This window comes from Zophobas morio, unplaced genomic scaffold, assembly GCF_036711695.1.
Source record: "Zophobas morio isolate AGI-343-1 ecotype UQ-CSIRO unplaced genomic scaffold, CSIRO_AGI_Zmor_V1 ptg000011l, whole genome shotgun sequence".
Classification (NCBI taxonomy): Eukaryota; Metazoa; Arthropoda; class Insecta; order Coleoptera; family Tenebrionidae; genus Zophobas; species Zophobas morio.
In genome coordinates this window covers 6,028,130-6,040,720 of record NW_026972116.1, presented here as the reverse complement: position 1 = coordinate 6,040,720, position 12,591 = coordinate 6,028,130, and the positions used below count along the sequence as shown (strand labels likewise).

The 12,591-nt window shown below is 31.8% G+C and overlaps 1 protein-coding gene across 1 annotated transcript in view; it reads left to right on the top strand.

Annotated features, from left to right (window-relative positions):
- Positions 1–6,914: 6,914 nt before the first annotated feature.
- The window catches only part of LOC135126715 (protein timeless homolog), a 130,008-nt gene continuing 124,331 nt past the window's right edge, over positions 6,915–12,591 (top strand). The window contains exons 1-2 of the mRNA XM_064052818.1: positions 6,915–7,504; positions 10,543–10,723. Coding sequence (XP_063908888.1) covers positions 7,251–7,504; positions 10,543–10,723 — 435 coding nt within the window. The 5' untranslated portion in view covers positions 6,915–7,250. The remainder of the gene's footprint in view (positions 7,505–10,542; positions 10,724–12,591) is intronic.

Sequence of the window (12,591 nt, the reverse complement as noted above, 5' to 3'; positions counted from 1 at the left end):
CCGAACTTCTCCGAAATGGGTTAACTGATTTGTATGAAATTTTTTATGTATATTCGGTAGGTCTGAGAATAGGTTGTAAACTATTTTTTAAACCCCTAACTGATAAGGGTGGCCCGCCCTAAAAAAAAATTCTCTATTTTTTGGACAATTTTTTTTTTATTATTTTTTTAAGAATTGGCATTAAAAAATATACATAACCCTAAATTTTCACCTTTCTACCACCAACCCCCATTTTTTAATCGTCTATATAATAAAAATCCATTGCTGTTCCTGTTAGCCTCGCTAAGACTCAAAACCGGCTTGACCGATTTGAAGAATTTTTTATATTACGGGGATGGTTTATAAATAAAAAAAAATAAGGAAAACTGAAAAGAACAGTTAAAAAAGAAAAAAATTCTAAAAATTTTGTATGGGAATCGTCACTTCGAATTAATTTCAATAGTTGGCGTTTCTGACGGACCTGTCGTCTAACTGACGTGTCATACAAAACTAATTCTTCCGTGCAATTGCGAAAAGTATATTGCATTTCAAATCGTTCTTTGTTTTTTCGTAAAAAAAAACGTCGTTTATTTTAAGAAAAGTCTTGGTTAAAGTGAATTTAATTACACATTGCGAAAGTTTCTTATTAATTTTGATCTGCCATTCTATTTACCTATATTCACTTTGTTGGTTTCGATAAAACCTCAAACTTTACCGTTATTCGAGGATTTAATTTGAAGTTTTCAATATTTTAAAATTCTCAAGACAAAATTTACAGATTTGATTGACTGTGAAAATAATTCTGTGTCGTTTTATGAAGTTTATTAAAATGCCGAGAAGACGACAACCTCACATAGGTCCACGAAGTCAATCAAATGTGCGACGAACTACCTCAGGTGCAAACCGCAATGATTTATTTCATGTGTAATTCGGATATGGAAGTTGATCAGCGTTGTGCTCATAATCAACATAATCAAACATTGAAGCGAGACATTGGGTGGTATGAATAAAACTGAGTAGAAACTAATATTCGAAGTACGAAGTACCTACTTCATTATTACTCTTATATACCTGAGCATCTACTCTATGTACTGAGTACCTACTTGGAAACATTGTATCTCCCCGGACACAAACTGAACATCTACACGTTTTGTGAGCATTTAATCTAAAAATGAGTATCAGCGTGGCAAATAACTGAGCTGTCTGTAAAGCAGCTTAGAAAACGAGTAGGATCGTTGTAAGAGTGAATGTTAACTAAACATGGCGACTTTCATGAACGTGTAACGTCGTCAAAAGGTGCATTCAGTCTGAAAAACACATTAGGAGCAGGAATATCGAAAACTTTTCAGGTAATTAACTTTTATTTATGTATAAATTGTGCAGTGCGTTTTTTATAACACTAGCCATAGAGATTCCCATCTCAAGGTGTCTACCTCATATATATACTAACTTATATTTTGGTGACTCGATTTTTGCTTTGATGGTTGAACACTGTCACTGTTGTCCTTTTTTGTTGTATCGAGATGCTACTTGAGCATCAACTGTTACCTACTGAAGTATTAATATCATCTAGAAAAACTAGAAATATTTTGATTTGAAATTCGAGTAGATACTTCGTATTTCGAGTATGAGCATCTACTGAGTTTTATTTATATCAACCATCGTCAAAAAATTGATCGAACGTTGTTTCGACAGAACTTCCTTCGCACCAAAAGTATAATGAAACATATTCAGCATTTTCGAGTTGAGTCTTTTCTTCACACAATTTTGTGATGACCTAATCAACATTTACGATCAACACGTATACCACCTTGGATTGGTGCAGTGTAATACTAAAAATAACTGTATTGTATTCCTAAAATTATCTGCGAAAATCGAGTGAGCCATTCCATCAATTTTTTGGGGGCAATAAATAAATATTCTTAACAATTTACCATGCTTATAATAACTTTAAAACGTCTGCAAGATCTCAAAGTATTCATTTTTGCAACTCTTGAGTTATTCACTAAAATAAATTGACTGATCCATGTATTTTTTTGAGTCACTATAAAAGCAAATCTAAAAAATATGAATGCAATGATAAATTACGAAAATATACTGATTACATTTTCCACATTTTAGATAGGATTTATTCGGCAAAATCTTGAGATGACGTCTTCAAGTTTTTGGGCTTGATAAACAGATATATTTTGATTGAAAACCTACCATGTCAAACAGTAACTTCAAAACCTCTGCAATATTTCAAAATTCAGTTTTGCAATTCTTGATTCAATCAATAAAATAAACTGACTCAGTGATTAATTTTTTTGGGACACCCCCTATAAGCAAAACTAAAAAATATGAATGGAATGATAAATCACAAGTATAGTCTCATCCTATTTTAGACATTTTAGATAGGATTCATTTGGCAAAATTTTGGGCTGACGTCATCAATTTTTTGGAGGGGATAAGTAAATATATTTTGAATAAAAATTTATTATGCTTATCATATGTTTAAAACATCTGCAAGATTTCAAAGCATTCGATTTTGCAGATTCAAAATTAAATTGTAGGTGAAACGAAGTTCACGAGGTCAGTTAGTCATTAATAATTCTACGGGCTCAGTTTTACTTAGATGCACTATTTTTGCAAGAAACATCTTACATGTCAAATTAAAATTATTTTCAAAGTTAACTATTCTCTTTCTTTTTTTATTTATTCTTATTTAAAATAATTTATTTTGCCATTTTAATCATAAAGAAAGTATAATTGTGCTATATCAATGAATAGTGTTGCCATTTAAAAAAAAAATGAGTTGGTCTCGCATCTCGAATACAAATGAAGCAAAAAAAAAATTATAAAAATTGATTTTGAGAATTTTTTTTTTTTTTTAAGTGATCCGTATAAGTTATAAAATAAAGATATTGTGGACTGTTAAGATACAGGTAAAGACGTCTACTATGTGTTGGTTTGAAGTGACTTTTTCGTAACAAATTGTAGCAATGAAAGAATCAACTTTTTAGAAATGAATTTTTACATGAGTTTGGATGGAGACGATGTAATTCTAATAACAACAATACCTACTGTATTTACAAATTTTCAGAAAAATGTGGAGTGTCCTTCTTGATTTAATCAACAAAATAAACTGCTTCGTGCATAAATTTCTTTGAGCCATTCTATATAAGTTATTCTAAAAAATATCTGCACTATAAACTGTACATTCTAAGTTAAATTGTAAAATGCCATACAATTGATTTTTTCACAAAAATTTGTTTGGGGTATAAAATGAAGTCAGATTTATAAATCGCAACGATAGAAGTGGGTTATTTCATAAAATCTGAACAGCATTTACTATACAAAATTTTGAGATGACGTCATCAAATTGTTTATGGGCATGATAAGACAAATTTCGGTTAGCGTTTTAGCATGTACATTATGTTTCTAAAATACAAATACAATTTGACTATAATCAGTCCAGTGGTTGCGGAGATTATCGTCTGTCTATATATTATAAATTGACACAATCAAACCGCAGACAGACAGACAGAGAGTACAGTCACTGAGCGCGGGGTTCTCGATATCTCATTTATAATTAGAGATAAAAAAAGTAGTTGCAGACTAGAATTCTACTGTTTTTTGAGTTGCATACACTAAAATTATTTTAGACTATATGTATGTTGTGTTTTGTGTTTAGAGCCACAGTACAACACAACTTAGTTTTTTTTAACTAGAATAACCTATTTATTTTTTATATCATTATTAGCCTCATCATAGGTTTTGTAACAATAGTTATTCTTGATTTTTTTTTAGAAATGCGAGGCTTCAAAGAAATTGCAGTAATGTTATTTTTTAGAATTTCGTTACAATATTTTATGGAGAGTTAAACATCGCTAACCAATACATATTTTGTCGGTACGCTCTACGAAACAATGTACAAGTCTTTTAAACAAATAAAATTATGATGAAGCTAGTAGATATACTAAATAAAATTGAAAATGCAACACTGATAAATAACGATTTATGTTAACAATTTTTGTTGTATTAGTGTGATGTTCCTACAGAATAGGTACTGTGATAAACATTTCTGTCTTCTATCTCTAATAATTTTAAATGTTTGCCCTAGTCCTCCAGATCTCCGATATATTTGCAGAAAATTTTTCAAGCATGTACAAATCCAAACTTGATGTTTCACTTACTGATGTTGTCACAAATAATTCCTCCTTTATAATGCAAAATGTTTCTGAAGAAGAAGTTTTGTCTGTTATGTCATCTTTCCCTAACAAATTAACTGCTGGTGATGACCTAATACCTAGTTTTATTATACGTGACACAAGATTCGCATTGGCTAGACCTCTTACTACAATTTTTAACTTAGCTATAAAATCATCCACCTTCCCTGACACTTGGAAGATAGCCAGAATTACTCCCGTATACAAAAAAGGTGATGCTTCTATGATAAAAAACTACAGACCTATTTCTATACTTTCGAATTTTGCTAAAATTTTTGAGATACTCATTTATAGAAATATTTATCACAATGTTAAAAGTCTCATCTCTATACATCAACATGGATTTTTACCTGGACGATCTACAATCACTAATTTAGCTATAATAAGTCAATTCATTTCACAACAAATAGATAAGAATGGACAAGTCGATGTCGTCTATACTGATTTTTCCTGTGCGTTTGATTCCATTGATCATCATGTTCTTTTATGTAAATTAAGTTGGTTTGGATTTGCATATAGTTTCTTAAAGCTAATGGAGTCTTACCTTGACTCCCGACAAAATTATGTTTTCTACAATGGTTTTCAATCTAAAAATTTTGATTCCACCTCTGGAGTGCCACAAGGGTCTAATTTAGGGCCTTTACTTTTTGTAGTGTTTGTCAACGATCTTTTGGACTCATTACGTTGTAAAGTGTTAGCATATGCTGATGATATAAAACTATACTCCTCAATAAGATGCTTAGATGATAGCATTTTGCTTCAAAATAATCTTGAAAGGATGGTAGACTGGTGCAAAGAATTCAAATTACTATTAAATACTGATAAATGTTTCATTATGACCTATACAAAAAAATTAAATCCAGTTTGCTTTTCGTATCTTATAAACGATAAATCAATTAAAAAAATACAGTTAGTAAAAGATCTAGGTATCACATTTGACTCACATTTATCGTTTACTCAACATATGCATAATATATGTCTATCTTCTTCGAAAATGCTTGGCTTTACATTTCGACTTACAAAAGATTTCACTGACCCACAACTAATGAAAATGTTATACTTCTCATTTGTTCGAAGTAAACTAGAGTATGGGTCTATTATCTGGTATCCGTATTATGAATCACATAGACTTGCCATAGAAAAAGTTCAACGTCGTTTTTTAAAATGTTTATCGTTTAGAATAGATGGAATCTATCCAATTAGGGGAATAGAATATAATTTGTTATTAGCACGACACCAAATTCATAGCTTGAGTAGCAGAAGACAATTGTACAGTGCTAATTTTTTATGGAATTTAATTCAGGGAAAAATTGACTGTCCTATTTTATTGGCCAATGTTAATTTTCACGTACCACGTATCGTCTCACGTCATGCATCTTCATTTCTGCCTTCAATACCAAGAACAAATCAACTACGTAAAGCCCCACTGGAACATATGTATCAGAATGTGAAAAAGTTTTATGATGATGTATTTTTTTGTAAAATGAATCAGCTGCGTTAAATTGTTGTTTTTATTATTAATGTTAATTTAATTATACACGTATTGCATGGTAGGCATAGTGTGTTGGTTTTGATCCTTACGATCCTTAAATTGTTAGTTATTTTATTTAATTTTTTATTTTTATTTATTATTGATTTATATTGTCCTGTAATAGGGTTATCTGTTGGGCAATAAAGGTTATTATTATTATTATTATTATTATTATTATTATTATCTCCGGATTTAAATCCAATCTAGTACATATGGAATATGAGGACATCAGACTAACCATATTACAAAATTCTCCACAGCTTTTAGCTCAGCTACAGAAGCAAATTCCAGTTGTTTGGGGCGAACTACCCTAGGAGGAAGTCGGTCACTTAATGGAATCGATGCCCAGACGTGTCAACGAATGCACTCAAAACGAAGGTTGTCAAACGCACTATTATTTTTTTTTCCTTTGCTTGGTGTTTTTTTTGTGAAATTTTAACTTTATTAACTTAAACTAATAAATGACAATACATGACAAAGCAGCTTAAAAAAATGGTTACCTAATTCTCGGTGTTCCGTTTCTAATATCATCTAGTATATTATAACATTTATAACACTGTTCCGCCGTTTTACTGTGGTATTAATTAAACCAAATTTTGATATACAGGATGCTGAAAAAATGGCGCACCCACTAAACGATACATTATTAAGTTCCCAAGTCTAAGTTCCGGAAAAATTATTAAAAAATTCCTTACGTCAATTTGCCGTTCACTTACAGGAACAAAATATCGATTTAGACCGATAAATCAAGAAACTCTAAACATTAGCCACACTTGTCCAATTTATCCTAAACAATTTTTAAGTTTTTTGTTATATTATAAAATGAAGAAAACTGTGGATGAAAGCAATATACCTCTAAAATTATTTTGAATAATGGAAGTGTAATTGATTTCATGCATCGAACACTAAGTGGTAAATTAGAATATGGTGAAATATTGAAAATAAAAGTTAAATTTTGAAGGGCTATATTTTCTACATCGCCGCTCGTTCTATAAACTTGGATTCGTGCCTTAATATTTGCCTTATAAAACTCGTTCTTTAATATACTATTTTGCCATAGTTATTAGGGCACTTTCCTCTACATTTCTACATCCATTACCTTCGTTGTTGACCGTTGCCTGTTCGTCTTAATTCGTGAGTCAGTTGACAGCTGTCACCTTGATGTATGTTTCCCGCGTTTTTAGTTTGTTGTTCTAACCTATCAGCTGGTGGTTGTGTGGTTATTTCGACAAAATTGCACCAAAATAAGTTTACAACTGCAACAAAGTTATACCAAAATCTAAAGTAAAGACAGTTTTCAGTGTCGGTGAAATACTAATTACTGGTGACACTAAGGTGGTGTTTTAATTAGTTCAACTCTAAACCTAATAAATCAAAAGTTTTGTTTGTAACTTCTCATATTAATATAAATTTCCAGCTTGTTAAAACTTTACTTCGTTTTAAGTGTCGTCATTAGAGATCTAATAATGAAAACGTGAAATTTTATCCAGTTTGAATTTAAATTACAGTGTAATTAAAGGATTGATTGAAATATGTCGTCCTTATTGTCGGCCGAATTGGCCGCAACGTGTAGCGCTCTCGGATATTATGATGCGAAATCTAATAAGTACTATGCAGATTCTAATACCCTTGAGACAGTGAAAGATTTAATTCGGTACTTAAGGAGAGATGATGAGAGTCATGATATACGAAGGCAGCTTGGGGAAATGAAGGTCTTGTCGAACGATTTGATACCGTTATTAAAAAGCTATTGGGAAGAGACGGATCTTTTCGACGTTTTGTTAAGGTAAGAGACATAGATTAAAGTTTTAATTAAAAAATGAAATCATTTAAACAAGGACAGGCAACCAACAATACACGTGCGTATTCTTAACGTCAAGCTATGAATGGAAATTGACAAAAATAACATTTGTACTTTTATGCATTGAATATTTAATGAATTAACGTATCGTCCATTGTGTCCTAAGAACAATAGTGGAAGATGTTTTCACTGTGTATCTTGCATCAATGAAGTACGTATTTATTTCATTAATACAAAAAGTGCTTTTTTTTGGCAAAGGATTTGTGGACGAGGCGAGCGGAGACTAGCGAATTCACGAGACCTCAAAACTCATGTTTTGTTCGAGTAAAATATACTTCGATTATTCTAGCCGCTTTCAACTACCAAACTCCATGATTCTAGATTGTTCAGAATAAAACAAAACTGATTATAAAATATGTCATAGAGAAAACAATTTGGGACACATTTTTTATAATGACTAACAGCAATAGCTGCTTTACAATCTGTGCAATTGTCGAACTGAGTGAAAGGAATGGAGCCTTGGTTGTTTTTTGAGGGATGAATATCTAAAATTTTCATGTTGTTGAAGTTTTAAATTTAGATTTGGATTCGATTAAGGTCAGTTTACGTTTGACCAAGTACTTATGTAGTAATGAAATACCTATACCTATGTATCTTACTGAAAAAAAATCTGTCAAGGTCGTAAATATCGAAAAAGGGAATCCAAATACAATTTTGAGCCTAACTTCAATGCGGGACATCTTTCAACCACATTTGACGATTACCACCTCCCACCGATATATTTGTTCAATAAGACTGGTGAGTCGGCACCTTTAATAACCAAGCTTATGCTCGCCTTAAACAATGGCGGGTGTAATCTTTTAGATTTGGAAAATTTAAATAAGCATCTACTTCTTGGACAGTACTTATATTATAATTTATGGATGCTAGGAACTTGTATGTGATGTTTTTCATTTTTATACTTAGTAAAAAATATTGATTTATCAAAATTCAAGGCAATAAAAGCGACGTATTTTCTTACATTTTTGAATAATTGCTGGTTGCTCCCCTAAATTGCTAATACCTCCAAGCTGAAGAATTTTTCAAACTTTGTTGAGTTGTAGTGCTCTTGGTATGCCAAAAATGTCAGCAATTTAAAAAGATTTCGTTGGTATAATCATAGTCTAATTACTAATTAAAAAATGGATTTCGTACTTTCATCAATAAATAATTAAGTAAAATAATGTTGATCAGATTTTGTACTTTCCGTCCCTTGACAAATCGTCCATAATTATTTTTAGTAGTGTTGTGAGGCTCTGTGGAAGGTATTTTAGAAGATTGACTGTTTTATGCATAATTTTCACAGTTAATTGTTTGACTTAACAGTATAAAAATTACTTTAATTTTTAAATAGTGAACCAAATAATTCCTGAAAGAGCTTGTTTAAGAAAATATTTTGAAAATATATTTTGCTCATACGTTTGAAGAAAAAAATCTAAAAGCTTACACTGTTTTCATTCATTTTCATTGTAGACAAGCAACATGACGTATGTATAGCTTGCAGTGGCGGCTCGTGACTGTCTGATGCGGTGAGGCGATGATAGAAGTTTGACAATAATAGTATAAATAATAAAATTAATTAAATTCATGTGATTAATGTATATTACTTGGTATTAATAGTTAGTAATGATAAAAGTCTTGCCTGAATACCGGTCATTTCCGAGTCAGTAGTGGGTCCTAATAATGATAATAATAATAATAACACCCATAACACATTTAATCAACAATGTTTTTACAAGTCAAAATTTCTAAACGTTTTAAGCCCATGAAATTTTTAATGTGTACTTCGGAACTTTCATGTGACTTTGCACTTTGGATGAAATTCTTTAAATCGTTATATACCGGAGACGTCGTCCATGTGTTTTTTACATTGCCTAAGAGTAGACATGGCCAACAATATAGACTTTCAGCATAAATTTACGGCTACGGCAGAGCCGTTTATATGTTTCGTACCAGGCTGATTTAAAAAACCTAGAGTACTGACGATTTTGTCGCTTATTAATGGAAGTTAAATGAATTAACGGTTTTGACTGCTCGATATTTAGCAAAATTTACCGACGTTCTAACTCGGTTCGCCGTGAAAACGGCGTTTCAAGAAGCAACATGACAATATTGTACTCGGGATTCATTTTTCACTCACCTGTACCCTGTACCTATGAAATAGACAAAAACACGAAATACCAACACGTGGGTGTTTATTCACGTTTCTGTTAATTACCCACGCACCCTGCACCCCATTCTGTAAAATAAATCGGAAAATGGTTTAATTAGTAAGCCGAAATTGGCCGAGAAGCATCGAAGATATCGCCTCAGTTCCGAGCGAATTTATGTATAGGAGTATAGCAGCTGAGTCATGGAAATCCGTGTCTGTGATTGGGCTTCGTTGGTTCAAGTGAACCGACGCTCTGGCCGCTTCAGTTACAGAACTCGGGGCATAAATCGTACAGTATTCAATGGAAAATGTTTGCAGAAAGCTTAAAAAATAAAAAATCATCTACAGATTTCCCATTTCAACATATTTTTGTAACTAAAAATGCATTGAAAGCTCTTCTTTAATTATAAATTAAGTCAATCTGTTCTTAATAAATATGCTGTGAGGCGCCGCCTCACTTGCCTCATATGACGAGCCGCCACTGATAGCTTGAATTGTTTATTTATTTATATGTTTGTCACGATTTATGTTTGATAAATATTAATATTATTTTCAACATATTTAATTACATACATCATATTTTAATAAAATTGAACTCATATTGAAAATAAAATATTTTAGTCAGTTTTTAACCGACCTAGTTATAGAAATATATGTATGTACATATGTAGATGCTAAATTAATTATAACAGTCAAAAAAATAAGCGTATTTGAAAACCATAGTTTCATTTTTGTGTATTATTAATAATTTTGCTAATTATAAACTTTGTGGAGATATTGTGATACAATTTATATAGATGTAGAAATTGTTCAAATTAATATGCATTTACAGATTATTAGTAAATTTAACTACGCCGGCACTAATGTTGTGGAATGAAGAAGTTCCAGCAAATAAAGTCACCAGAAACCAGTACTTACAAGTTGAAGATCATCTAAAAAGCTACAAAGAGACGTTTGCCGACGAAACCTTTTGGGCGGTACTTAGCACCAGGCTGAGCAAGATTTTAGAAACTGTGAGTATTTAACAATGGTAATTGCAGTTGGGAGACGGCCGACTTTTCAAAGTTTAATTAAAATTGGTTTTTGTAAAAAAAAACCCGAGAACGGCGAACGGTCTCATTAGTGGAATTAAAAGAATGTTCATTTTATCGGTTTTATTATGAAACTAAGGAAAATCTTTGGTTCTCAACTCTTTACGTACACTTTAGAGATTTTAATGTAATAATTATAAGCAATGGGCGGCGTATAGCTTTTAATTAAAACTGTTAAGCTACCAAACAGACGTTAAGCACAAACTTTAGCTGTTGTAAAATAAAGCTGCTATTTTATCGTCTGTAAATCAGTCATTTAAATATTTAATGATTTTACCTAAGAATAACTCTTAATTTAAACTTGGAGAAACTGTTCTGAAATACGCGAGAACTTTTCCAGGGGGCTTCCAATTAGTTAGTGGAGTAATATTGGCAGTTTACACAAGATTGTTCTGTCTTAGCGAGAGCCACAGTTGGCTTTACAATGCAGACTTCCGAATAATTTTACCCCAAACTAATGTTTTAACTGTGATTCAACATACAAACCCGTCATTCTTGTTTTTCATACAACTATTGTAATAATGTGCTGCCCCTGAATACACTAATTCTATGTATGATTTGACCAGTTTTCATCATTCCCTCGCATTTTGCATCGTTTATGCAAGTTATGACCCTAAAATTTAAATTACAAACTCGGAAAATTTTGAAATACGTCTTTTTTGTTACAATTGCGGTGGTACATTGAAAGCAAGCTTAAGTGTAATTTACTGAAATGTTCTGGAAGCTTTTTGGGGCGTTTGCATGTTTGAAACAGACGCCGTTATTGCTAATGTCTCTGTTTTATGCCATTTCCACGTAAAGTTTGTTTGTTGTGTTGACTTTAATGTTTTGCGCCAGTTTCGTCAGAAGGTAAAACGATTTTTAATGCCCGAGCTTTTTTATTTTTAACTTTACCTTTTCATGTGAAATATGCCCGGAACACGGGTTGAACAAAAAGCACGGGTATTGCTAAAAATCAGGTTATTTGGAAGCCACTTCATTTGTTTGGAATAATTGATTTCACGTCGTTTATTTCCAACTTTATTAGCGAGGAAAATCAGTTTAAATTTTTTTCAGACATCGAAATTGTTGAGCAACTTGTTGTTCTGTAAGGCTTTTAATTAGGATTTTAATCATGTTATTCCCTACTGAAATTTTAATTAATTCACTTTGAAAGAAGTGGTTTTGCGAAAAGTTGCTGCATATTTCAAAGAGCAAACTTTATCAATTATCGGAACGTTTTCATCAATGTTTTTTATATAGTGTATGTGGGAAGATGAAGTTTGCTGTCGCGTCGCTTCGAGAACTTCGTAGTCGATTTCGACGTACAGGAAATAACTTCAGTTGCTGCATTAAATTAAGTCAAACCAGTTACATTTGTAGTGTAGGGAATATGTTAATTCTCAGTACCCTATTCAAACGTTAGGAATTCACCCAAGTAACAATGTTTCAAATAATTTTTTTCTCACGTAACTTTTTATCTTTTGTGATAGGAAAGTTGTGAGTGAAGTTATGTATTGACAGGTACTCAATTTAAAGCTGTTCAGTAAAAGCGGTTATGTGGAAGCACGAAACATAGTGTTGTGTTTATTACAAAATTATTTCAGTGGTTTAACAACTTTAAAACTGACTATTAATCGACCCGTTATTTAAATGCTCTTGAAGCTCTTTGAAATGGTTGCGTATGTTTTAACATTCACTGAAGACTATGACGTCATTGTTTGCAACAGGCTTATTAGTGCTGCTTAATGCAACTGCCTTGAAACCGCTTAAAACTTGTGTCTTAGTTGTTGCTATAATTTTTTTAGTGT